The sequence below is a fragment of the Mizuhopecten yessoensis genome, unplaced genomic scaffold, assembly GCF_002113885.1.
Source record: "Mizuhopecten yessoensis strain PY_sf001 unplaced genomic scaffold, ASM211388v2 scaffold10033, whole genome shotgun sequence".
NCBI classification, from domain to species: Eukaryota; Metazoa; Mollusca; class Bivalvia; order Pectinida; family Pectinidae; genus Mizuhopecten; species Mizuhopecten yessoensis.
The window spans coordinates 387,278-413,724 of NW_018408345.1; the positions used below are offsets into that span (position 1 = coordinate 387,278).

Sequence of the window (26,447 nt, forward strand, 5' to 3'; positions counted from 1 at the left end):
TTGTGTTACTCTAGTTTGTATGGGTCGAAACCTATTAGGCACTATACACCAACCAGATTAATAACAAGTCCGTGATTTTTCCAGATTAATAACAAGTCCGTGATTTTACAAAATAGGTTGAGCCTGTTCCTTCATGAATTGGTGAAATATAGCATCATTTTTATTGAAATTGGGAAAATTACCCGATTTTTTTCTTTAATTTTGGGAAAATAAAGCACTTTCTTGACAGTGGAAGCAGCTTGTTTTTTTGGCTGTGTACGAACTAAGCAATATAATTAAATCACTGCAACTACAGACCAGGGACATTCAATTTTACATGTACACTACAGTACTGATCTCATTAGCCAACAGACAGCCAAAATTTCTACTGGTCCAATCTAATTTTTTTTGCTGAACATTTTCAACAGCCCTGACTTATTTCAATCTAGCTTCCATTGGAATTGTACATCCCTTCAGGTCATGTGGAGTAGAATACGTATACAAACATCGAAATCTTTCTTTGAAAGATCTTGTTGAATTGATGAAAGTAAACTATAGAGCTGCAACGATATAACGTATTGTATTGTATTACATACTTACTAATAAATACAGGATTTTTGTATATGTGATACGACACAATTGCTCTTACCCATATCAGCCCTCGCCGTATCACACCCCAAAAGCCGTATCAGCCCCCGCCGTATCACGCCCAAAAACCTGTATCAGCCCGCATAACTGGTTTTTCACACCCCTTATGGATTTTTTTTCGTTTTTCAATATTTCAAAAGAAAAATTTATCATAAGATAGTAGCTTTTATTAGTAAGTATGTAATAAACAGAATAAATCATGACTTTTTTGACACCCCTTTTTGATTTTTTTTTTCGTTTTTCAATATTTCAAAAGAAAAATTTATCATAAGATAGTAGCTTTTATTAGTAAGTATGTAATAAACAGAATGAAACATCACTTTTTCCATATCACACCCAGTATCAACCCTCGACTAATATCAGCCCTCGGGCCTTCGGCCCTTGGGCTGATATTGCAGTCTCGGGTTGATACTGGGTATGATATGGAAAAAGGCATGTATTATTCTCTGTGTATCGTAACTTTTTTTTGCATCGTATCAAATTGGTCTGTTTGCCTGTATTGTGATACACTACCAGAACTGAAATTATCAGTTTTTATCAAACTCTGAAAAATTGTACTTATTTTTTTTTTGATTCTTCAGTGGTCGACTGTACATGTGCAATCATATCCAAAAGTACTAAAATTCATACAAAATATATTTGGATAGTATTTACTATCAAAGTCCATGTTAAAACTCGTTAAATCCTGCACTCGATCATTATGAAGTTGACCTTTTAAGCAGACGTCTGTATCATGATTCATATTTTTCATAAGCATCTTACCGTGATACGTATCGTATCGTGAGATATGGCGTATCATTAATTGCAGCCCTAGTAAACCGATAACCATTGATACGTATCGTGAGATATGGCGTATCATTGCAGCCCTAGTAAACCGGTGACCATTAATGTTTAAAAGAAGTCAACCTTATAGATGATCATCCTCAGGGATCAATATAGGCTTTAGGGGAAATTACCATTTTCAGATTTGGGGGAAATTAAAATTTTCATACAAAGCTCTAGCGTCATGAAGGTAAAAGATAAATGTTTGTACGTCGTACATGTGTGCAGTATATTTCAATTATAAACAATTTTAAGCTTAAAATTGTAGAATTTTTGTTTAAATTCAGTGGAGAAAATGTATATATGCAGTATTATGCATTTTAACTGTTGAACTTTAAAGAAAACATATATAAATATAGGAGAAATATTTTGAAGAAGAAACGGCTATTTTCTTGTTGAAATACGGGAATTTTGAAGCACACAGGGGGAATTTCAAAGAACTGTATGGGAAACAACCCATAAACGGTAGTGAATCAAGTCTAGATTGATCCCCGATACTATACTGATTCATTTAGTGTGGTGTGGAATTGAATTCAGAAATTCAATGAGTGTGAATAAACAATTAAATTATTATGACTGTTATTCCGTCTTTTCGTATTGCAGAGTTATCTGCTCTTGTGAGCAGGTATTGATAGTTACGTCATTAGTTTGTGTGAGAAAATTACGTCTTTTTCTCAAAAAATTATGACGTTACTCTCACAAACAAATGACATAACTATCAATATGCCTGATCACAAGAGCAGATAACTCTGCAATACGAAAAGACAGAATAGCAAGTTCTTGACTTAGTGAAACTAAAAACAAACATTTAAGATGACAGATTGGTAAGAACCATAGTGAACAATTAAATTAAAAAAAATTGCAGTGAAAACTAACTGAAGTCATACAGTGTTGGTTTGATTTGTAGCTATGTCTAGTCTTTGAAAATTATACAAAATTGAATCAATTTTACAATTGAAGATTACAAAGAAAGCTAACATATATATATATATATATATATATAATACAGTAAACAATATATTAAAAAATAGAAATATATGATGATATGTACAGCTACTGGCTGTAGCTAACAAGTGTTATTTAAAGCTATATTAATTCATATATTTTTAAACTAAATGGTTAAAGTATTTTTTAATGAACTAGTAGTACAGTGGAGATGACTTGGTAATACAAGTTGGTTCCTTACAGTGTAGAAAAACAGCAGGCTAGCAGAAACTAAAATAACTGAAATACATAGCAGCCATGCAAACACAACCAAATACTTCTCTACTTACCGCAGACACACTTCTGGCTAATTCCCAACTCTAAACAGACAACATGAGGTCAATGTCATATTCCCACTCTAAACAGACAACATGAGGTCAATGTCATATTCCCATTCTAAACAGACAACATAAGGTCAATGTCATATTCCCACTCTAAACAGACAACATGAAGTCAATGTCATATTCCCACTCTAAATAGACAACATAAGGTCAATGTCATATTCCCACTCTAAACAGACAACATGAGGTCAATGTCATATTCCCATTCTAAACAGACAACATAAGGTCAATGTCATATTCCCACTCTAAACAGACAACATGAAGTCAATGTCATATTCCCACTCTAAATAGACAACATAAGGTCAATGTCATATTCCCACTCTAAACAGACAACATGAGGTCAATGTCATATTCCCACTCTAAACAGACAATACAAGGTCAATGTCATATTCCCGGTCTAAATAGACAACATAAGGTCAATGTCATATTCCCACTTTAAACAGACAACATGAGGTCAATGTCATATTCCCACTCTAAACAGACAACACAAGGTCAAGGTCATTTTCCCAACTCTAAACAGACAACATGAGGTCAATGTCATATTCCAACTCTAAACAGACAACATGAGGTCAATGTCATATTCCGACTCTTAACAGACAACACAAGGTCAATGTCATATTCCCACTCTAAAAAGACAACATGAGGTCAATGTCATATTCCTACTCTAAATAGACAACATGAGGTCAATGTCATATTCCAACTCTAAACAGACAACATGAGGTCAATGTCATATTCCAACTCTAAACAGACAACATGAGGTCAATGTCATATTCCTACTCTAAATAGACAACATGAGGTCAATGTCATATTCCCCCTCTAAACAGACAACATGAGGTCAATGTCATATTCCCACTCGAAACAGACAACATGAGGTCAATGTCATATTCCCTCTCTAAACAGACAACATGAGGTCAATGTCATAGTCCCATTCTAAACAGACAGCATGAGGTCAATGTCATATTCCCACTCTAAACAGACAACATAAGGTCAATGTCATATTCCCACTCTAAATAGACAACATGAGGTCAATGTCATATTCCCACTCTAAACAGACAAGGTACGGTTTGACTAATTACCGTTCATATTACCATCTTCAGATTCTAACTTTACTATTGAAACTATGGATGTGACATTTGACCTTAAGACTAGCAAATCAACATAAAGCCACCACTTCGATCAAATAAACAAAGCTTGGTTTTCCAATAATTCAAAAAATATGCGTAACTTTTGACCATGGAGAACCTTTCTGAGAAATAGCGCTAACAAGAATTGATTAAGGATGAACAGACAGACAATGGATGAAAGGCAATTTGAACAGCCCTTCATCTGATGATGGTGGGCAGAATGACTGTGTGATTTGACTTACTGATAAGAATAGCCATCTAAATAAACACTCTTTAGGCAAAGATTTATAAAGCTAAACTTGTATTGCCATCATGAAGCACTCAAGTCATTGTGCAGAAAAAAGATATCTGGACAGAAAACAGGACAGACAATGTGTGAAAACGCCAAAGATCCCTGATGTCGGGGATAAACACCGACCTTAATTGGTGAAAAGCTAACAAAGATGTTACAACTGTCTAGTTATGGTTGTACTTTGGTTGAATAACAGGATGTAATAAGTACAGGAGGAAGTCAACAAGGTCACAAGCTAGATAAGAATCAATAACACTTCCAGATGGTCACAGGACGACTGAGCTACAGCTGGGAAATCACTCAGTGGTCCATGTCTCACCGCACTAGTCATTGTGTAGTGTTAGGAGGACAGCAAATACTGCATCTGAAAACCCTTTCACACTTTTCTTAATTTGTGTTATCTGCCTACCTGTATAAATTCTTAACATATATTATCTGCCTACCTGTATAAATTCTGAACAACACATTATCTGCCTACCTGTATAAATTCTAACATATATTATCTGCCTACCTGTATAATTTCTTAACATATATTATCTGCATACCTGTATAAATTCTTAACATATATTATCTGCCTACCTGTATAAATTCTTAACATATATTATCTGCCTACCAGAATTATAAAATTCTTAACATATATCACCTGCCTACCTGTATAAATTCTGAACAACATATTATCTGCCTACCTGTATAAATTCTAACATATATCATCTGCCTACCTGTATAACTTCTTAACATATATTATCTGCCTACCTGTATAAATTCTTAACATATATTATCTGCCTACCTGTATAAATTCTTAACATATATTATCTGCCTACCTGTATAAATTCTTAACATATATTATCTGCCTACCTGTATAAATTCTAACATATATCATCTGCCTACCTGTATAAATTCTTAACATATATCATCTGCCTACCTGTATAAATTCTAACATATATTATCTGCCTACCTGTATAAATTCTAACATATATTATCTGCCTACCTGTATAACTTCTTAACATATATCATCTGCCTACCTGTATAAATTCTTAACATATATTATCTGCCTACATGAAATTGAAAAGGCTTTCTGTAACCCAAACAAATTACATGGCAATAGGATTTTACATGATATAACAAAATATAGACTGCAATAATCTTATTTTGTTGTTTTTTATTATTAATTACTGTAGATGAAATATTTGGCAATACAGTATCACATAAACTTGCCTAACTGTAATAGTAATTTCTTATTAAGACTACAGAAAGTGTCTGTGGTGGAAAATACATGGTAATCACTATTGACTTGTCTTGTGATAACGTGAATTTATTAGATCACCGGAAATTATGCTGTCCTGAAAAATACAGGAAATGACTACAGCTGATATATACGATTGATACACTTGTTAACCCTTTCAACACTGTAGACCATAATGGACTCATCCATATCCATGCATGGTAGATCGAGTCTACTAAAGTTACATAGGGGTGAAAGGGTTAATATTGCCAGTTCATGTTGTACAAGATCAGGACATAAATAACTCATGACTGCCACAACCACATATATACAGAACCAGAAACTGACCAGATAGGAGCGGATATCGTGACAGTTAACTTAACAATACAAAGAGCTATCCTGATGTTCTGTATAATGCTGACAATACAATAAAACCTCCATAGAATGCCCTTCATCGTATTTGCCACCTTGCCTATGCATACTGCCAACACATTTCAAGGTCCCTTTTCCATTTCTTACTTAACGATTCATGTATACACCTTCCTTAACCCTTTCGCCACTGTAGACCATAGTGGACTCATCCGGATCAATGCAGGGTAGAGTCTACTAAAGTGACATAGCGGTGAAAGAGTAAATATATCGCTAAACCGCTTTTTGACACTGAATCTTCACTCAGTGCCATCAATGGCGGTACATAAAACCATATTTGACAATAACAAAATGCAAAAGATTTCGGTAGGTGTCCATTGTAATTTTTTAACAATTGCTAAATTTAAGCTAGTACTATAAAATAATTGAAAACGAAACTGTACTGAAGTCAATATTGTTTCCTTTTAAATGGTAAAGTAGCCATGGGGACTCTAATAATCGGTTGGTTATAACCTCACCGTATCAAAACATAACCAGACTCAAATAATCGAAGGTCGATTATAATTTAAACTCAAAACCAATTCAGGAAAACTCAAACAATATGTCGTTACTAATTTTAACTCCTTATAACATGTAAACAACACACAAAACATAGCTTCATAAATTGAAGTAAAATATTTTCTCTTGTTGTAATGCATTTTAACTGCAGGCTTTTTGTCTTTTACAGGAAGTAACAGTATTTCTCTCATTTCCGTGTGTGTAAGATAGAGCTGTCCAGGGGAGGAAATGGGTGCATTAGTAATCTTACACCCCATTTCACGTGACGTGACGTCACAATGGCTCAACAATGACGTGACGACACAAATTTAGAAAAGTCCAGTGCCGAAATACAATTTGACAAACTCTCAGGTTGAATATCCCTATCCTACATCCAACAATCCTGGGCATGAAAGAGTCCTATGCTATTCTGACCAAACGACTGTCTGATGGTGGCTATGTACATTGAAGGGATGATGATCAAAATGGGGTGGAGCTTGTTGCTATAAGGAGGGGAAATTCAAGGCTATAGGCACACACATGCTGACTTAGTGTTGTGATGGCCATACTCACATCTAACGGCGACTTGGAGTATAGAAGGAATCCCTTGTCAAGGTTAAAAAATCGCTGCAAAACAAAACAAAAAAATATATATATAATATGAACTTTAATTCAATGTATAAAGTCGTGACTGACATGCTCTCATTTGAACACCCTTCTAAAGTCTTTCTTACAAGTAACAGATGAGACTGAAAGAGCTTGTAAACTTCACCAGTTATTTACAGCTGTTGGTAAAATATCTCGGCACTGAAATAATGCTTAGAAGATTACGGTATCGTGCTATGTTTTCAACATATTCGACATCTGATAGCGCCATTGAATATTTGTCCACATAATTGATATGTTTGTTTGTTTGTGTTTGACATCCTATTAACAGCTACGATCATTTCAACCCTTTCACCACTGTAGACCATAATGGACTCATCTTAGGCATGGTAGAGCCTACTAAAGTTACATAGGGGTGAAAGGGTTAAGGATGTGCCAGGTTTTGGTAATTGATTTGAATATACAGATAAAATAACCAACAAATAAATGACTTTTGTCCTTACAGTTCTTGAGAAGAAGTCATAGGAGTTTTTGATGTATAATTCCTGTGACGTCGAAGGTGCATGGGCCAATCAGTATTATTTACCTGGACAAACCTCCCTCTAGCCCCCTCATCCATGAAAGCTACAGTCAATATGTTTATATAGTTTGAACTGAGTTTCACAATTCACTAGAGGAATGCAGTTAAAAATTTTGATATATTTATTCAAATTTGAACTTGAGTGTGTGAACAGGTCACATGCATAGACAAACTGTCAATAGTCTAAGCAGCATGGTTAATTAGAAGTCATTTAAGATTCAAACTAACATTTGACCACATGACCTTGAATAAGGTCAATATCATTATGCAAACACATTTAATGGTCTTTTACCCCCAGAAGTTACAGGTCAAATTCATGACTCTAAACCTCCTTAATTGTAAAAAGCTGTTTGAAGTTACATGTATAAATATAAGAAGCAGTTACCTTGAATGTGAGTCGAGTTATTTAATTTGATCAATACTGATAACCTGCAACTGATACTGAGCAATGCAAATGTTCAGCCTGCAAATGAAACCTCAACTTCTAAACACCTGTCCTATCTCAATTTTAAATGTATTTTATCAGATCATTGCTAATTTATTGACTATATCACAGGAAATTCTGTGTTTTAAAATATACTAGATGTATTGTCCCAACTACAATGTGTAGGAAATGTGTTTATCTGATAAGAGCTCGAAATCTCAAGTGTTTTATCTCATTTAATATTTGCATTGCCTAAATGTTGACATATCAAACTTGTCCAAGTGTGAATGTCTTTGTATGTAACATGTATGGCAGTCTATAGAGCTTATGTTAATTGTTTTAAAATGCCCACTGACTTTAAATAAAATCTATCTGATCTTATCTTATCTTGGCTTTATCCCAGCGATAATGCTTCACTTTGTAGAGTCTATATTACTGAGTACGTACTTCAGACAGGATATACAGCAGACACACAATTAGCTGGGTTTAACATGGTTATATGCACGTATATCTTTTGCCTGTTTAATCTCCGAACCTGTACAAAAACAAGGCTTTTATGTTAAAATAGATTTACCACAAGTACAGGTAAATAACATCCAGTCTGGCCTCATACCTCTATTGTATGTGTATAAAGTTCTAAAAATAGCAAAAGGTACTTCCCAAATTATCTGCTGTAATTTGTTGTCACCTAGCTGTGCCGAGTTAATCGAGTTAATGCACACACTAGTAAACTGTACTACTGCTTTCTATACCTGTGATAGGTAAAGGTGTGGTATATGAAAATGTCATTAGGTCTATAAGAATCCATATCACAGTACATACATAGCCCTAATGTCTATGGTGTGTAAGTCCTAAATTCTAAACCTGATAATGAATTGAGACAGACTGTAATTAAACAGCAGTAACAGAGTCTTGATAATTCCTCGACCAAAGCTAACCTTTCCCAACAACTGATAATTAAAGGTCAAGACCATTGGATCATAAAACTATTTTGATGTCCTATGCCAGAAATATGTCTAGCCACCTTGGGTATTTTCCAGGTCTTCCCCTGGAGTAGAAGCAGGTCTGTCTGTCTTGGAGGATTTTCATAATCTAATACGCAAGCAAACTCAATCAGTTACGCCTGTCCAAACCAGCAAAACATGGCAATCGCGGACGACAGTGCATGAAAATTGAGCGATTACGCAAGGAAACCCACTCCTGTCTAAACCAGAACGTTCCTCCGCTACACAGACAGTTCATTTACGGTCCTAATCATTATTGAAGTAGCCGATTAGAAACAAGCCAAGACTGTGCTACAGGTCACTAAGTTCATCATTCACTACACATATAGGAAAAGTATATTACTCTGTACTTAACCCATTCACCCCTAAAGTCACATTTGAACCTTACCAAATCAAAGACCGGGCAAGTCCAGTTTAGATGTGTAGGGGTGAATGAGTTACAAATCAACAGTATCTCACCCAGTTTCTTTGTAGATCAAACGTTCACCCTTGCCAGATATTAAGCATTGTTGTAAATACCACAGAATTGACCCTAACCAGCATTAGTCACCAACTGTTTTCGCTTGCTAGTCCACAGGGCAAGTTGAACAGATTATCTACTAGTCCTCCGTGCCTCATTGTTCTAGTCCAAGAATTTCAGATTGACCCAAAAAATAACAACACTTTGTCAGGACCATGAGTCGATCATTCCTATTAAGTTTCAGTTCAATCGGACCAGTTGAACTTGACTTTGAGTTTGAAATAGTTTTTCAAAATGGCAACCCTGGCGGCCATATTTGATTTCTGATCGACCCGAAAAATAACAACACTTTGTCAGGACCATGAGTCGATCATTCCTACCAAGTTTCAGTTCAATCGGCCTAGCAGAACTTGACTTTAAGTTTGAAATTGGGTTTTTTCAAAATGGCGACCGTGGCGGCCATAATGGATTTCTGATCGACCCGAAAAATAACAATTTGTCAGGACCATGAGTCGATCATTCCTACAAAGTTTCAGTTCAATCGGCCTGGCAGAACTTGACTTTAAGTTTGAAATAGTTTTTCAAAAAGGCGGCCGTGGATTTCTGAGTGACCCCAAAAAATAACACTTGGTCAGGGATATGTCAGTAACCTTCCCATGAAATATTAATGAAATCCCTTTGCCAGTATTTCAGCTCAGGTGACCTAAAAAGTAACTAACTGCAGCTAGGGGACATCAAATACCTTCTGACATAAATAGGGTGAAGTTTTGCAAAAGGAATGTTCTATTTTTATTATCGATATACCAAACGATATTGTGATAACGTGTTTGTATAGGTCCGAATATAAAAGTTAGATCAGGTGATTTACAAGTCCTTGCTGAAATCTACTGGTCCTGGACATACATGTACTAAGAGGACTAGTGTTAGCAGTGAACCCTGCTGTTGCGTAATATGTATGATGGTAAGAGGACGTATTTGCTAAAACTTTATATATGTGATACGAACATAAAGCCTGGACATTTTTACCTTGTGCCAGCCCTTCATTGGCCATCGTCGACGCTTCAGCATGTATCCCTGGTACTTTTCTGGTTTTTCTTCACACCTGTGGCCGTCACGTAATCCCTCCACGATCTCCCAGTCGTGCCGTTGTTTACGACGCTTGCGACCTTTGGCAGGTGTTGATTTGTTTGAGGACTGTGTTTTTTCCAGGTCCTTTTTGGAACTTGTTTCCATCTGGGAGTTGGCCAGTGATAGTTCATCGTCACTATTGTCCTACAGAAGATAAAACACCATACTTTAGGAGTGATGCTAGTTGTTAATGTTTAACTACGCTGACACAACTTTAAAAGTAACAATTGATCATAAACTGGGTTTTTTACTGTACCTTCGGGGGGTTTTCAGAGGCTTTTACTCTTATGTTTATTGTTAACTTTATAAAGCCAGAGGCTCACTAAATTGAAAAATTCTTAGACCTGTTTCATAAATATCATATGAAATGGAAACTCATGTAAGATCTTTTTTTTTTTTATGGGGGCAGGGCAGGGTCTAAGGCTGTACATTCCTACAGGTCTCTATTTAATGAGCTTTGTATATTTTTGATGCTGCTGGTTGAATGTTACATGTCAAATTTATAAATTCATTAAATTATTTGAAAAAAAAATTACAATACACTATCTGTGTTACTCAAATGATATTAATACCTCTGAATGTATAGCAGCCATATTCCCAAATAGACTTAGGCGTATGTAAGGGGTATATCCAACTGTCAGTGTCATTATTTTCCCTTCTACTAGTCTAAATTTAATTTATATAAATATATCATTTCCACTCTGTTAGCTCAACAAAGAATCCGATGTTTTTTTAGATTTCTTTCGAATTAAGGATATTCACATATTTTCCACATATTGATAATATATATATGTGGATACTTTTTTCACTTTAATTTAGTGGCCTTCTCATACAAAACCTTATTACTACATTAAATTTTCTTCAAGAAACATACTTATCTTTTTTTACTATTGCATAGTTCATATTGGTCCGTAACTTCTAGAGCAGCAATGTCTTAATTGTTAATTAAGTATTTATCACGCTACATAGAAATGTGACAAAGAATATGTTACAAAAATTTTCACAGCAAAACAAAAAATCTTGTTTTTAATGTAAATTGGACCAGAAACTGTAGCGATTTTCTTAATGACAATAAAACAAGATATTACTGGTTTAGTATGCTGCTGTACATTTTGTTATATATACATAATTATACATGAATAATTAAAAGATAAATAGGCAATATACTACGTTATATGTATATGTATATACTTCATTTAAAGTTATATGTTGAAAATATCTGCTCCCTATCTTATCACACAACTAAATCAACTCTGTATGCCATTATAAGAAAACCTGACAAAACATGTTTTGAAAATTAAACTGTAAAATGGTTATCATTTATATCTATGCAGAGTTACTTTTATGGGCTAAGAACTTCTTTACTTTCTTCACAAAAAGTTGAGATGCACGCCTGTTAGAGTACAGTAAACGTTTTTTTCTTTCTTCAAAGTCCCTAATTTTCACGGATTCGGTAAATTGGTCAATTTCTTCATGGACTGATTTGGTGTAATAGTCATGTCACAAAATGATAGGTAAGGATGGATTCATTTTTTTATTTATTTTGAGAGGTGAGTTATTTTGGAGAAGTCATCAATGTTACCCCAAAAATCTGGAAAATTAGAACACTCAAAAATTGTTTACAGTATATGAGTTCATTTTGTTTCACAGTACATATGTATATGAGTTTGTTATTACTAATATTAGGACATAATATATGGCATTATATGTAAATATCAGCATGTGTATGGAAAAGGAAAAAAATATATATAAGTACATTGTAAACATAATATGTAAATCAGATGATTGTTACCTCCGAATTACCTTGGATAAAACTGCAAATAGCATTCCTCTGAGATTCCAGCACACATATGTACCAACGAATCATGTATGTGAAATCGTAAGCTGTGCTTTATCGACCATTATTTCCAAAACGATGTTGTAACCCAGAAACTCGGAGGCTGATGTATAATAATCAAATGATCAAACCACTTCCCGTCACATTAAAACACATTTCATTTCCATGGGAAGAGGATTGAAAACTGCCGTAAACCATGAAGAATCACCATCGGACAAATTTTGTTTCATATATATTGATTAGAAACAAAAACTTCATCCTCCATAAAAAGCAGGAAGAGCATTAGTTATTGATTGTCTGTACATTGTTTATGGACATAAAGTGTAGCATTTTATGTTCTGGTGATATCATGTGAAATTGACCAATGGTGTAGTGTACTTAGAATAATACAATGCCTCGGATAACAAATTCTCTGCCATTAATATAACTGTACACAGTTAAGTGGTATAATACTGTAACTAATTGATTGTTTTGTGCTAATTAGAAAGTAATTATTTTGGAAAACAAGATTTAAGGGAGAACTGAAGACGAAAGAAGCAGCATGATCTGAACGACGGTACCGGAGCATGGAGGTCAGGGGGGTCGGGGGGTCGGGGGGTCGGGGGTCAGGGTTGCGGGTCAGGGGTCGGGAGGTTAGGAACCAGATATAGCAGAGAAAAAAGAATAAGATTATATTGCAGAGAAAAGAATTAAGCTACAAGAAGAATTAAGGACTAAATAAAGGGAGAAAGATAAGATACATAGAGAAAGACAAGATATTTTGTGAAAATTTTGGAAAGGAAAGAACCACTGATGAATAGGAGGTTTGAACAAAATACATGACAGAAAACAGGTAAAGAATTAGCATTAAAATTTCGGATATCAAACAAGTAATACATACATTATATTTAGCGGCTTTACTGAATCAACATCTACATATATAGTGCTTTGGTCCCCAGGACCCTGACCATTACTTCTAGTACCACCAAATCTTATGGACCTATAACACAATTGTCCAACCCCTGAATATGCCGGACTGTTTTCTCTAAATCACCAAATGTTATGTTATGGAGCTATATATAAAGTACTTAATGGTCCCAAGAAAACATGACAGTCCTTCATAAACAGTGCACCAAATCTTACGACCTATTTGAAACCTTTTAGACTCTTTCCAGTTTTTGAATCCACCTGACCATTTCCTTTTACACACTACCAGTATATAATAACGTATAACTCAGTCACCCCTGAAGACACATTTGAACCCTCCCAATTCAAAGGTTGGAATAGTTCCTTATGAAATTTTAGGGGTGAGTGAGATAAAACCTTATGGACCTAAAATATTACCGGTAAATCTTTTGAACCTATAAGTGTCTCTAGTCCCTGAAAACCTGCGTAAATATTTCCTCTAAAGGACTTATAGCTAGCTATAGCATATTAAATCTATCATTTTAAACTCTTGTTGGTTTAAAGAAAACTTAATCCTTTCCACACAATAATCCAGGATATCCAGAAGAGTTCAGAAAAATCAAACAGGAACTGCAAATCCACATAAAACCATGATGATGAAAAACACCTTCCTGGGGAAAATGGCTGCTCACCGACATAGGTATCCCTGTACCAATCACCAGTTGGGTATCGTGTACAGAAACGGCCCTGTATGGACCAGATGTTACCTGATCATGTACTATATGCTGATCATGAATTCATCAACCAATACACACGTACACACAAATCCCAAGATAAATCGGAAAATTTTCGTTCAAAATACATCATATGATCATCATGCATCTATGGAAAAATGTTATCAAAAAAGTCAATCTAATTAAAATTATATCTTCACATCGCTCCCGTTTACTGATATGTGGCTTCAACGCGACATATCGGTAAACGGGAGCGATGTGAAGATATGATTTTGATTAGATTGCAAAAAAGTTGACAAATGAACGGTTAAAAAATCTTCCTTCATATATAATCCCCTGGTGATATTAACAGGTTATATTATCAAAATCAATCACAATTAAATAATCAGTCGTTCCATTACCGACACTGAAATCCTAATCACGGTACAAATGTCTAAATTAAAGTCCTCGGAACATAACCGCAAAATAACGTGTTCCTCAAACTATTGATTATGACTTAACTCCAGATTGCACACACGAGGAAATCGTTCACAAATCAATATAAAACAAGACCGAAATCTATCAACAAAACCTGGATAAGACCAGATGATCACTGTATACATGTTATGAAGCAATCTTCATAAATCATCGAGACTTAATGTACAAAAAAATCAACAAAACGGAATTAAGCAGAAGTCTGGATCCCTATATATATATATATATATATATATATATACACTGTACAGTACGATAACCAATTCATTAGAACACAATCCCAAGCCAAGCACTTAACCACAAATTATTATCCGTCAATGTATTGTATGTGAGTGGATCAGAATATAATGAACATCCAATACACAATCAATCAGCGATTGTTCTCAGTACCCAGTCACTGTCAAAACAAACAAGGAGGCATCCTCCTCCGATCAAAATCAATCCAACGTCAGTCTTCAGTCAAATGTATGTTGTTTCTCGATCAAACTTACTCGGATTCTACAGCCCAAGGCCAAATCAAAATCGATGCAAGATTTCTGTCAGTGTTTCTAAACAAATGCAGATTTTTGTTCAATTGTAAAAGATTTTTTGGAACTTAGAACTACCAAGTGCAGACAGAAACTGTGTGTCTGTGATATCAATCTGCATTAACGATACAGATTGATTTTCATTTTAAAGGCTGGAGAAGAAAGGTCAAACATTTTGAAAATTGTTTAAAGAATCTTTAACCTGCGTAGAATTAAATCTCTGACGGGTGAACAGATTCTAAAACTGGGTATAAAGTTCATGTGAATCTCTCAGGAAAAAAGTTTAGCAGGACAAAAATAATGAAATTTACTGTTTAATAATTATTTTATTTTAACACTGAAATGAAAATTGTTATTTATAAATGCAATAATGATTTCAATTGAAAATAATAACAAAAAATAACTTCAATTTCTCCCAATAGTCTGAAGCCAGACAAGTTTTAAGCCATATAACACCAGAAAATATAATAACAGATAATTCTCTGATATAATTTCACATGCACCATCCATTTGGTTATTTAATGCATTCTCCATCATTCCATAAATCGTGTTTGTGATACAGTTATATAATTAAATTTTATCAATAGTGCAATTAAAAACTCACACCATCATAGAACACCACCGAGCTTTCAGAAATCTGTGAAGCGAAATGTTTTAAATCACAATAGGATTTAAAGTATCAGCCGTACGAGGATAGCGTCTATTCAACAATAATGTTTTCCTTTCAAATTTATCGCAAAAAAGTTACCAATGATTCTAATAACTGTGTAATTTAAGAGGTTGTTATTCTTGTTAAAATTCAATTCCTTTAACATTTTTTTCTGATTATAATTACTGATCACAAGGAGGATAAAATAAAATCTAAGGAAACAAATCTCTAAAATTTTGAGAACATGAAAATTGCAAAACATAATATTCAAGAAATATAACAACTGCCATGACTAGTGTTTGTTATCTTAATAAGTACCCCATTAACTCACAACCCCTGAAGACACATTTGAACTCTTCCAATTCAAAAGTTGGAATAATGCATTATGAAATTTCAGGGGTGAAAGAGTTGAGCCAATTTTTCAGGCTCATTGTGCATTAATTACGACAAAATTGGTATCCTGATTTTTTTAATTTTAATTGATTTATTATACTGTTATCAACTGCTTAGATACTCTGAAAATCAATATTCTAATGCACACCTTGGTTGAAATATGATCAATCAGTCAGAAGAAGTAGGTTTTTAATGACTAATGCCTTAATTACCCCTTTTTGGGCCTCGTCCCTCATTACCAATGGGAGCTACACTTTTCCCCTATACAAAATTTGATACACAGATCCTATTTAGGACCAAGAATATTTCAAAGCAAAGGTTGAGATGTGTATACATGTGCATATCGTTATAAAATCCCTGGGACTAACATATAGCACCTGGGCTATGACCTTGGGACTAATTCCTATCGGCGGGGCCAGACCCAGGACACCAATCCTGGTAGCATGATTGTATTCTTCTTTTCATGCCTGGAAATTACTCATTTAATATATATATATGGTTGTAGGGTTAGGATCTCAACCATTCTATGTTATTAGTCAGGACTAAGGATTTAATTTGCAAGACTAAATTTAGTGAAAAATCCCCTGTCATTGTGGACTAGAAGGGTTTTCAAAGAAAAGTTGTTGGATGATCAAGTGATCTTATCAATGTTATTTATGAAGCATTTCTGTTTTAAGTCTTTTTAAAAATAACATCTACCATAAACAACAAACCCTGGTCTTTCTCTGAGCGGATGGCTCTGTCGGCTGACTTAATTAGCGCATCAATATTCTACGTACTTTGCATGTTCAAAGCTAGTTTATTTGTAGGCCTCATATATACCTGATGGTACCGAAGGCCCTATACTAACTAACTTGTGGGACATCTGAGAGGCATTGATGTTCTAGGCCTTGTGTATCACTAGTACATCGGGTCATGTTCTAACTTGTGGGTCATCTGAGAGCCGTCAATGTTAACATTTTACAAATTACTCTAGACAATGTGAAATACATTTACATCCAAACATACAAGATGGTGTGAATCGTCGACACCTTCTTAACATCTGATTTACATATTAAGAGTTGATTTAGTTCATTTTGATTTTTCTGAACTGTTGAAGTCTCACGGGTGTACTTGGTCATCAACTCTATACAGAACGCGAGCATGTTATATGAATTTTATGTTTGAAGCTAAAAGAAGAACTTGAGTGTGTGCTAACTTACTATGAAGTATATATAGACACTTAAATGAGTCTCGAAGGTCTTGGAAGTACAATTTATTGCATCAATGCTACTCAAACAATGTGCCAGTAAACGCCAGTGTTTTTATTACTTGTTCTGGAGTGTTATGTATACCCATACTCCGTTAATGACATTGTACAGTGATTCACTATGACAATTATCACCTTTTTTTTCATTTAAGGATTTAAACACATTATTTTTAAATTAACCTTTACAATGGTATAATAGCCAGTTCCTAGTACATAAACATTATATGAAGCACATAAGCATATCAATCCTTATATAAATATATAACAATATTAAACTAGAATGTCACTGCCTGACCATACCCTCCTCACTCCAATGGTCTATTCTTAGCAAGTGACCTTGACCTTGATCTTAGTAATTTTCTAAACCCTTATTGCACTATTGCACAGCCACATATCATAGTGTATCACCATGTCAAAAAAAAAAAATTACTATCATATTTTGTGAAAAGGACTGTACATTAACCTTGACCTTTACCTTCAATTTTTCAATTCAGTGTATCTGATCACTGTGTCAAATATCAGACAGATAAATGGTCCTTCAGATTCCCAGATAATCTTAGGAAATGAAAGTATGGATGGACAGACAGACAGACAGACAGACATTTTCTAGGTGGTTTCGTTTTGGTACAGGTGTATTTCATTTAAACTTTTGAAATATTTCAAAACATGGAAGTTTTGAGGCAAAATATTGTGTATTCTGTGGTTAACCAGAAATCCTTTGGCAATTTCCATCAACGTTTGACATGAATCATCCCTGTTTATAAGAGGCTCTAAAATGACAATGGAATAATACATTTAGCAGCTGGAACACATACATTGATTTTGCCAGCCAAAGAACATTTGATCGTGCAACATCGTCAGTCTATGTAACATTATAGCTGAATTAACACTCTAGGGGGATGGTCAAAACATACTGTAACAGGCAACAGTACCATACAAGTTACCTGAAATATCATACTTGTGATTATCTCCCTTTAAACATGTAAATTTTGTACTAGAGTTATCGTCCTTTAAGAATCAGCATTATCCTATTATCCATTGTAGCGCTCAGGTGTCATTAGTACATTTTTGTGTTGTACCTCTGAAGTGTCTTGACAAATTATTACACTTATCCAGTTATTTATAACAAACGTTTACCTGACTCTTAGGGTGGAACTCGTCATAAAATGGAAGAGCAACAGCATGCCAAGTTTGCATATGTAGTAGGACGAGGATTAGTGATAAAGATAGTGCCGCCGCTGGGGCTCGAACCGGCGACCCTTGGCTCTCTAGCCCAATGCTCTACCTCTGAGCTAAAGGGAAATTCCCTACAGCTGACGCTTGTAAGGAAACCTAATTAATCCACATCTTTTACACATATATATTCCCTTTGAGTTCTCATATTTCTAAACAAGAGGCCCAATGGGCCTGCATCGCTCACCTGTTATTAATCTAACACTTGTAATCTTAAGATTTCATAAGAACCTATTAAGGTGGCTCCACACATCGTCATCAGCGTCCATTTTCGTGACGTACTTCCGGNATTCATTTATAATATATGAGATCAAGCGAAGAGGGCTGTGTAAGATAATAAATACTAAGCTTTATATGGGATGTATCCCATCACATACTCAATGATCATCAGCTTGGACGGTGTGATAACGACATTTTACAGCGACTTCCTGACACAAAAGCCTGATGACTGTTTTCATTGTCGGTAAATTTACTTACACACAATAAAAAATGTCTGTTGCACTGTAAAGCGAAATTGTACAAGTATGTTTTCTTAGTGAGGATGAAATCGAAACCAACTTCAGACTGAATTGCATATGAAATCTATTACCTACATGAAATCTAGGGACAAAAACATTTTTTTATTTCAAAAATATTGTTCAGACATCTTTAAAAGATCTTCAGGCTATAGCGTTTTATAGAGGATAATGGCAGAGTAAATTTAAATTAAGTTTGTTTCTTCAGTGAATTTGTATAACCTTTTCCTGGTTCCAACCAGTTAAATTACACTTTAATTTTTTATTCATTGTAACATTTGTGTTTGAAAAACTAAGAATAATATTTCAAGGCTGCAGCAAATATCAATTGGCAAATAAATCCTATATCCATTGTCTCATAAACATTCCTTTATTAACAGCAACTTGTGTACTTTTGATTTTACATAAAAGAAAGATGATGACTGAGATTAAGAAAACTTCCCTATTTTAAGCTTTCCATAGGAAAATATTTCGTAAGTTAAGATTTTTTTTTTAAGCTTCCATAGGACAATATTACTAAAGTTAAGAAAAATTTACTTAAAAATATTACTAAAGCTAAGAAATAATTCCTTGAAGCTTTCCATGGGAAAGTATTACTAATGCTAAGAAAAATGTCCTTAAAGCTTCCATAGGAAAATATTACTAAACAGGCCTCAAATTTCACTCTTTATGACTCGCTATTTGTGAGTAGATTACCGAGAATAGTAAGTAGGAAAAATATGCACTTGATTTTTTCTGTGAGTGGTTATATCATACATACACTTGATCAATTCCATAAAAAATCAATTAAGTGTTGCTCGTGGAAAATGCAGTTGTTATTTATGTTTTGCATGTCTAGCCTGTGATCGTTGTAACATGTGAAACACCAAAATGGCCGTCACATCTGCCATTCGGAGCATCTCTCCATTTACCCAGAGTCAGAGGCGTGTATCGATCGAGAGACACAAATAATACACGCCTTTGCTGTTACCAAACAACTACGACCAACTTATACAGAACCGAACCGAAATACGGAAATTATGAACCGAACTGAACCGTGGTCTTTTGAACCGCGGTTAACCATTATTTAGGTTAACCGTGCATGCGACATCCCTACATACTATTGACTGTTATATTACAGTATCCTTAGCTAGGATGTAGTATAATGATAGTTCTTAAGAATTGCTCAAAGTCATTTGAAAGTGAAAGTAGAATTTACATACCGATCATTACGATGTCAAAAATGTAATTTTTCTCAAATTTTCCAAACACAATGATAGAAATTACAGCTATCAATTTATTTCATTTATCACAATATCAATTTGTATTCATATTTCCAAATGTTCCCACATCTATCTACCTATATCTGATGATCGTTTATAATAAAACAGTTATTATAATATTTTTCTTTGGCAAATAGAATATCATAATAAGCAAGTTCAACTGTAGTTAAAGTTAAATAGTAAGTAAAAAAATATTTTAACAAGTAAAAATTTTAGGCACTTGCTTTTTTAAGCAAGTGACATAAAATGTTAAATTCGAGGCCTGCTAAAGTTAAGAAAAATGTCCTCAACTTAAGCTCTCCATTAAGGAGAGTATTATTGGAGTTCAGGAAAAAAACTTAAGAATATTTAAGTTTAGGAACATATTTGTATAAATGTGAAACTAAGGTGCTTCAGTTGCATAATATCAACAGTTTTTACTTTTCAAAGACTTCACAGGTGGGTTGAGGGCTTTAGTTGATTTTATTATTTACAAAATTTTGTATATGAGATCGTGTTTATTCTCACCGAGTCACTGTCGCTGTCACTGTGCCGGAAATGTTTACGCTTGTCCTCCGCAGTCGAGGCTTTCTTCCGCACCACCACTGGTGAGTTCTCCTGCGTCGAATTCCGACCCCCAGGGTTCTCGCCCGACATACTGGTCACTGGAATGGGTACATCTCACATACTAACCTATAATTACATTCAAAACAACAGTGTTATATTATTTGCAGGAAATATTTTTTATTAAAAAATCGAAAATGGAAAACTTCTAATTTTTGTGTGGTTTGCATTTTTTGCTATTACATGTATCAGATAAAGCTATGTATCAAAATTTTAATTTCCCCCAAATCTGAAAATGGTAATTTCCCCTATAACCTAGATTGATCCCTGTTACTAATATCGATGCACTGTAATGCTAAATTCGCCCTAATGATGGAGGCGAGAAATAAACTGCAGCAAACATTCCTGGTATATAGTATCTCCACCGTAGAGACTAAATAAATCACTTTTAAAATGATTTTTCTTTTTATTTAATAATCCATGTCTTTAGCGATATAAGAACAGCGACTTTTCTTTTACAATCACAAAAACTTCCCGGAGATTTTTCTTGCCCAGTGCACCCAGGTGGCCTTTGTAGGCAGCTGGTTTCACTGAATTACAGATGAAGATTTACTCATTCACCCCTGAAGACACATTTGAACTCTTCCATTCAAAAGTTGGACTAGTTCATTATGAAATTTCAGGGGTGAATGAGTTAAAATGGTGTATGAAAAAAAGCAATTGTTCATACCAGAACGTTAATGTACAACAGAACTGTCTGCGATGGGAAGGAAGAAATGCATCAAAAGCATCAAAGTGAGCATCCATTGAGATTGTCAAGTGTTGATGTCAAACACACACTCTGTTAAACTGATATGTGTGACAAAACTGTTCTTAACAATTATCGTGATAAAAATGAAATTCTAATTCAAAATGTCAGAAAGAGAATTTCTAAATTGATTATAGCATTTTGTTTGAACATGACTTAAATTGAATTAAGACATCTCTCAATCTTAGTAAATCACTCAGATTTTTAAAACTTAAATAAGCCACGCGAGATGTTCATCACGTACACCATCCACTATCCTGTAACCAAATCTACAGTATTTCTTGGCCTTATTTATGAGCGACTAATTTGAGCATGTCGTCCATACACCATTGTTACACAGCTAACATCCAGAAGTTTTGCTGGAAAAACATGTTCTCAGGATCGACTGATAAAATCAATTCGTAATCAAAATGACATCCAGTTCACACTTCCTCAGGATAATCAAATATTACATCCATTTATCAGAACTACGGATAAATTTCTGTAACATTTTTGAACATATTGATACTACAGCTAAATCCCAGCATCCCTAAACAGGCACCCAAAAGTATCTGTATAAATGAATATTCCTGGTAAATGTTATTTACTACCAGATGGAATCCACAACAAGCCATTCGGATTGATATGTCTCGCCTGTGCCCTGCTTTGACCATCAATGCACATGTCAAGTTTGGTTGGTATAGCACTTATAGTTTCAGAGAAAGTAACTTAAACGCAAAAACCTGATGTTGATGGAGATGCTGACAAAGTCAATGGACCATGAAAGGTAGGCCGCGTCCAGCATTTGATGCATGGGTTGAGATGTACTACCTAAGATGCATCTATGGTCCAAGTTTGGTTGGTCTAGCACTTACACTTTTTGTGAAACTTGATGTTGACGCCTCCATCGCCGGAAAAGCAACAGATTTAAGTCTCACTTCTGCTACTTTGTGGCGGCGAGACAAAAAACAAGGTTTCCAGATGAATGACTACAACTGTTGGAGCACTAATTCAGCTCCTTAATCAATGTGTCTCGGTTAAACAATTTCCAGAGAATTAATATTTCGAGAATATCCAGGTACAGATTTAGAAGTATCGATCTACTACACGTTATTTCAGGCACTTGATTAAAATTTTACATTTCTGTTTCTCATCTCTTCTGATGATGAATTTGAAACTTAGGAAATTTTCCAGAGAAAATCAAAAATTCCAGAAATAGTTAATCAGAACTTATTACACACCAGTTCAGTTCCAATTAACATGCATCTGCAGGAAAGCAGTGGTGCACATAAAGTAATTATACAATTTTTATATCAACCGAGTTCAGACTAATCTTCAGGTTTCAAGGAGAGTTACAAACTTAATCAGCACAGACTAAACGTACCTAACTTCTGCCGCCACATCTCATCTTCTCTACCGATCGGACCAGACACAACATACGTACACGACCAAACGAGACCCTAGACTGACACAGACGCTTTGATAGACGAAGCTCATGTCCTGATGGTGTCAGTAATTTAGCAAATCGAGTGTGTGGGCTGTGTTTTTACTATTAGAGAGGTTGACCGTCGTGTCGCTCCGAGACCCAAGGCTTTTGTGTCTCCGAGCCTGAGGTACCATTCATCACCGCCTCAATGTGTATCGTTACATGGGATTATAATCTATTCCTGGAAGTCAACACGAATATCTTTCTGTTAATGACTTATGTTTGACGATAAAAAAAGAATGTGTGGTCGCATGAAATGAATTTAATGGATTCTTTACACACTGGCACTGTAATGATCGAAGCCATTAACTACTATATATGTACACATGTATTAAGGTATATTTATATTTAATGTAACAATACCCTTTTTCATAATGTTCAATTTACTATCAAGAGCAGCTTTACCTTAACGAACCAATGTGGGCACCTAATTAAATGAATTATTGCCCATAGAAACAGTTCTAAAAATGTTTATTGACACTAAAATTGTTATGAGTCTCTGTCCCATTTCTACTGTACTATAAGCAGGGTTAGACACTAACTTTTTTTGCTTGGTAGTCCACAGGACTAGTTGAATAGATTATTTACTAGTCCTTCGCCAATGTAACTAGTCCAAGATTTCCTGATAAGGAAGCATCGCGATCTTACAGCACGAAACATCAAAAGTAATCGACTGTAGGGGACCTTATAACTACTGCCATGAAATATGGTGAAGTTTTAGGAAAATTTTGACAATTAATATGCAATGTATCTTATTTTAAGCAGTTTTCTAAAATTTAAAAAGCGATATCCAAAGGACCAGTTAGGCTAGGTGATTCACTAGTCATTGCTGAAATCTACCAGTCCAGGACTAGCGGACTAGTGTTAGTGTCGAACCCTGAATTAAGGGCTTAAATTGTTACTGTAACTCCCTCTAAAGGGTAATATGTGCACCTTATTTACACAAAATTAAGTGTCCTTAGCCCCGGGACCCTGGGTTATATTTTATTTTTACTTTATTTACTCAGTTTTCATTAACAGAGTACGCATGACAAAATTGTTATCCAGCAACATAACAGGTAAAATCTTAGAATTTTAAATAAAATTAGACTAAGTGTGGTTCATCATACAATACGAGTCATGGGGAGTTATTCCGTCTTTTCGTATTGCAGAGTTGTCTGCTCTTGTGAGCGGGTGTTGATTGTTTCGTCATTGGTTTGTGAGAGTAACGTCATCAATTTTTGAGAAAACGATGTAATTTTCTCACACAAACCAAAGACGTAACAATCAATACCTGCTCACAAGAAAGGATAACTCTGCAATACGCAAAGACGGAATAGCTGAAAATGATGTGTTAATGAACTTGAAAAGTTAGTTGCTCAGCAGATTTCATTTAGTACTATGTAAGTTTTACATAGTACTGAATTACATATAGTACATATGTCACGCTTGGCAACAAGGATGTGTGTCATTTTGAATTTTCTGCTGTTATATACATGTAACCTCACTTTGAACCAGTAAAACGTTCATGATCCCCACAAATAGAATTTCCACACAGTATTTACGATACAATTTCCTTCCATCTTACTGCGTGGGTCGCTACATCAACAGCTCTCTGGGGCCTAGCTATCTGATAATGCTGCAGTCTGAGGCCCTATCTCATAATGCTGCAGTCTGCCATGTCTTGTAAAATAACCTGTACACAAATTAAGCCGTTACCATGACAACATGACATTAGGCATTCCCGTTATCATAAAAATCATCAACTCAATGTTATGAGGTTAATTTGGTGACAAAAAACTAAGTCTCTTTCAGTTCCAGGTATCAAATCATCATAGAATATTAGATACTAAAATGGTTACCATAGATATAGCTACATGACAACTATAGTGACCTTTTTAACATTCATTCTGTATTTTGTACCATATACAGTGAGATAGCAACAACCAACACATGACTAACATTTTGATTAATGTTGTTTCAAAAACATTGCATGAGTTTCCAGCAAAGTTGACATGACATGGTGGGCCACTTTCCACTTTTTTCTTCAAATTCAATCATTTTGAATAAGATTGTTATGATAAATCTGGGCGACTTCACAGGGTTTTTTCTCCATATATTTCACTGGGATTTTTACTCCCCCTATCAAAAGATTGTTTTTCTTCTTCTAGAAACCGTTTAAAAGACTCGAAATTATTTTCTTTACTTAAAATTAATTACATTTAAATGTACTTTGTATGCATACTGTTCAGTTAACAAATCAGCACCGAATCAGACTGCCCAAAAAATAACCATGGAGTGTTCCATTTCTCAAGACTACCTGTATAATGCCAGACACCAAAAATGCTTCAGAGTTTTCAGCAAGTTCCACATGCACTAGTAAAGAACTTAAATTGAAAGTGGTTTCAGAGGCGAAAGGTGGCCAAGGTTACTGGCAGTGCTTAATAGCTTTGCCTCACAGAACGCTTAAATAGAGTCCTATACACCTATACAGGGCACAGCAGCCTGTCTCCCCACTAGACATGGCCAGCTCTCAATCAATATTAATACCGGCCAGACCATTCTATTGGTATCCTCACACTTAACTACCGTAGTTGTCTAAGAAATATATCTTTATTTACACTATTAGATAATTAATTACTGTATTTATTACAGAAATCTTTTCTTAAATTAGTATTTATAACAGTTTGGTTTGGTTTGTTTGTGTTTTATGTCTTATTAACAGCTATGGTCATTTAAGGACGTGCCAGGTTTTGGTGGTGGAGGAAGCCAGAGTTCCTGGAGAAAAACCACTTTGGTTTGTTTGTGTTTTATGTCTTATTAACAGCTATGGTCATTTAAGGACGTGCCAGGTTTTGGTGGTGGAGGAAGCCAGAGTTCCTGGAGAAAAACCACTTTGGTTTGTTTGTGTTTTATGTCTTATTAACAGCTATGGTCATTTAAGGACGTGCCAGGTTTTGGTGGTGGAGGAAGCCAGAGTTCCTGGAGAAAAACCACTAAATTCAATTCATTTGTTCATTTTCTGCTGGTAAGCCCACTAATATCTAGAGGACATGACAACTCACGACCCAACATAACTAGGTTTGGACTACATTCAGTACTACTATGCCTAGTGGCACTATACGCATACGCCATCATCACATAGGGTAAGTGATCATTCCTATTTTCATTGACGAAGGCCGATAGCATTTGAATTAGGGTACGATTCAACCTGTCCACAAGTCCATCGGATTGTAGGGGGTTGTACTAGTTTTATCTATCCCTAACTTCTCTCAATAGCTTTGAATAGGTCAGTTTCGAACTCACGACCTTGATCTGTATGGATACCGACAGGTGCACCAAATCATGCAGATACACTCTGTGGCTAATTTGTC

The 26,447-nt window shown here is 35.0% G+C and overlaps 1 protein-coding gene across 3 annotated transcripts in view; it reads right to left on the reverse strand.

The window, feature by feature from the left end:
* Positions 1 to 26,447, reverse strand: part of LOC110459310 (oxysterol-binding protein-related protein 3-like) — a 71,583-nt gene that overhangs the window by 29,566 nt on the left and 15,570 nt on the right. For 2 of the 3 annotated variants that reach the window (XM_021511499.1, XM_021511500.1), the window contains exons 2-5: positions 20,786 to 20,950; positions 10,419 to 10,664; positions 6,892 to 6,945; positions 2,724 to 2,753 (exon numbers count right to left, since the gene is read on the reverse strand). In XM_021511499.1, coding sequence (XP_021367174.1) covers positions 2,724 to 2,753; positions 6,892 to 6,945; positions 10,419 to 10,664; positions 20,786 to 20,914 — 459 coding nt within the window. In that variant the 5' untranslated portion in view covers positions 20,915 to 20,950. The remainder of the gene's footprint in view (positions 1 to 2,723; positions 2,754 to 6,891; positions 6,946 to 10,418; positions 10,665 to 20,785; positions 20,951 to 26,447) is intronic. The other variant, XM_021511501.1, reaches the window with a different exon arrangement.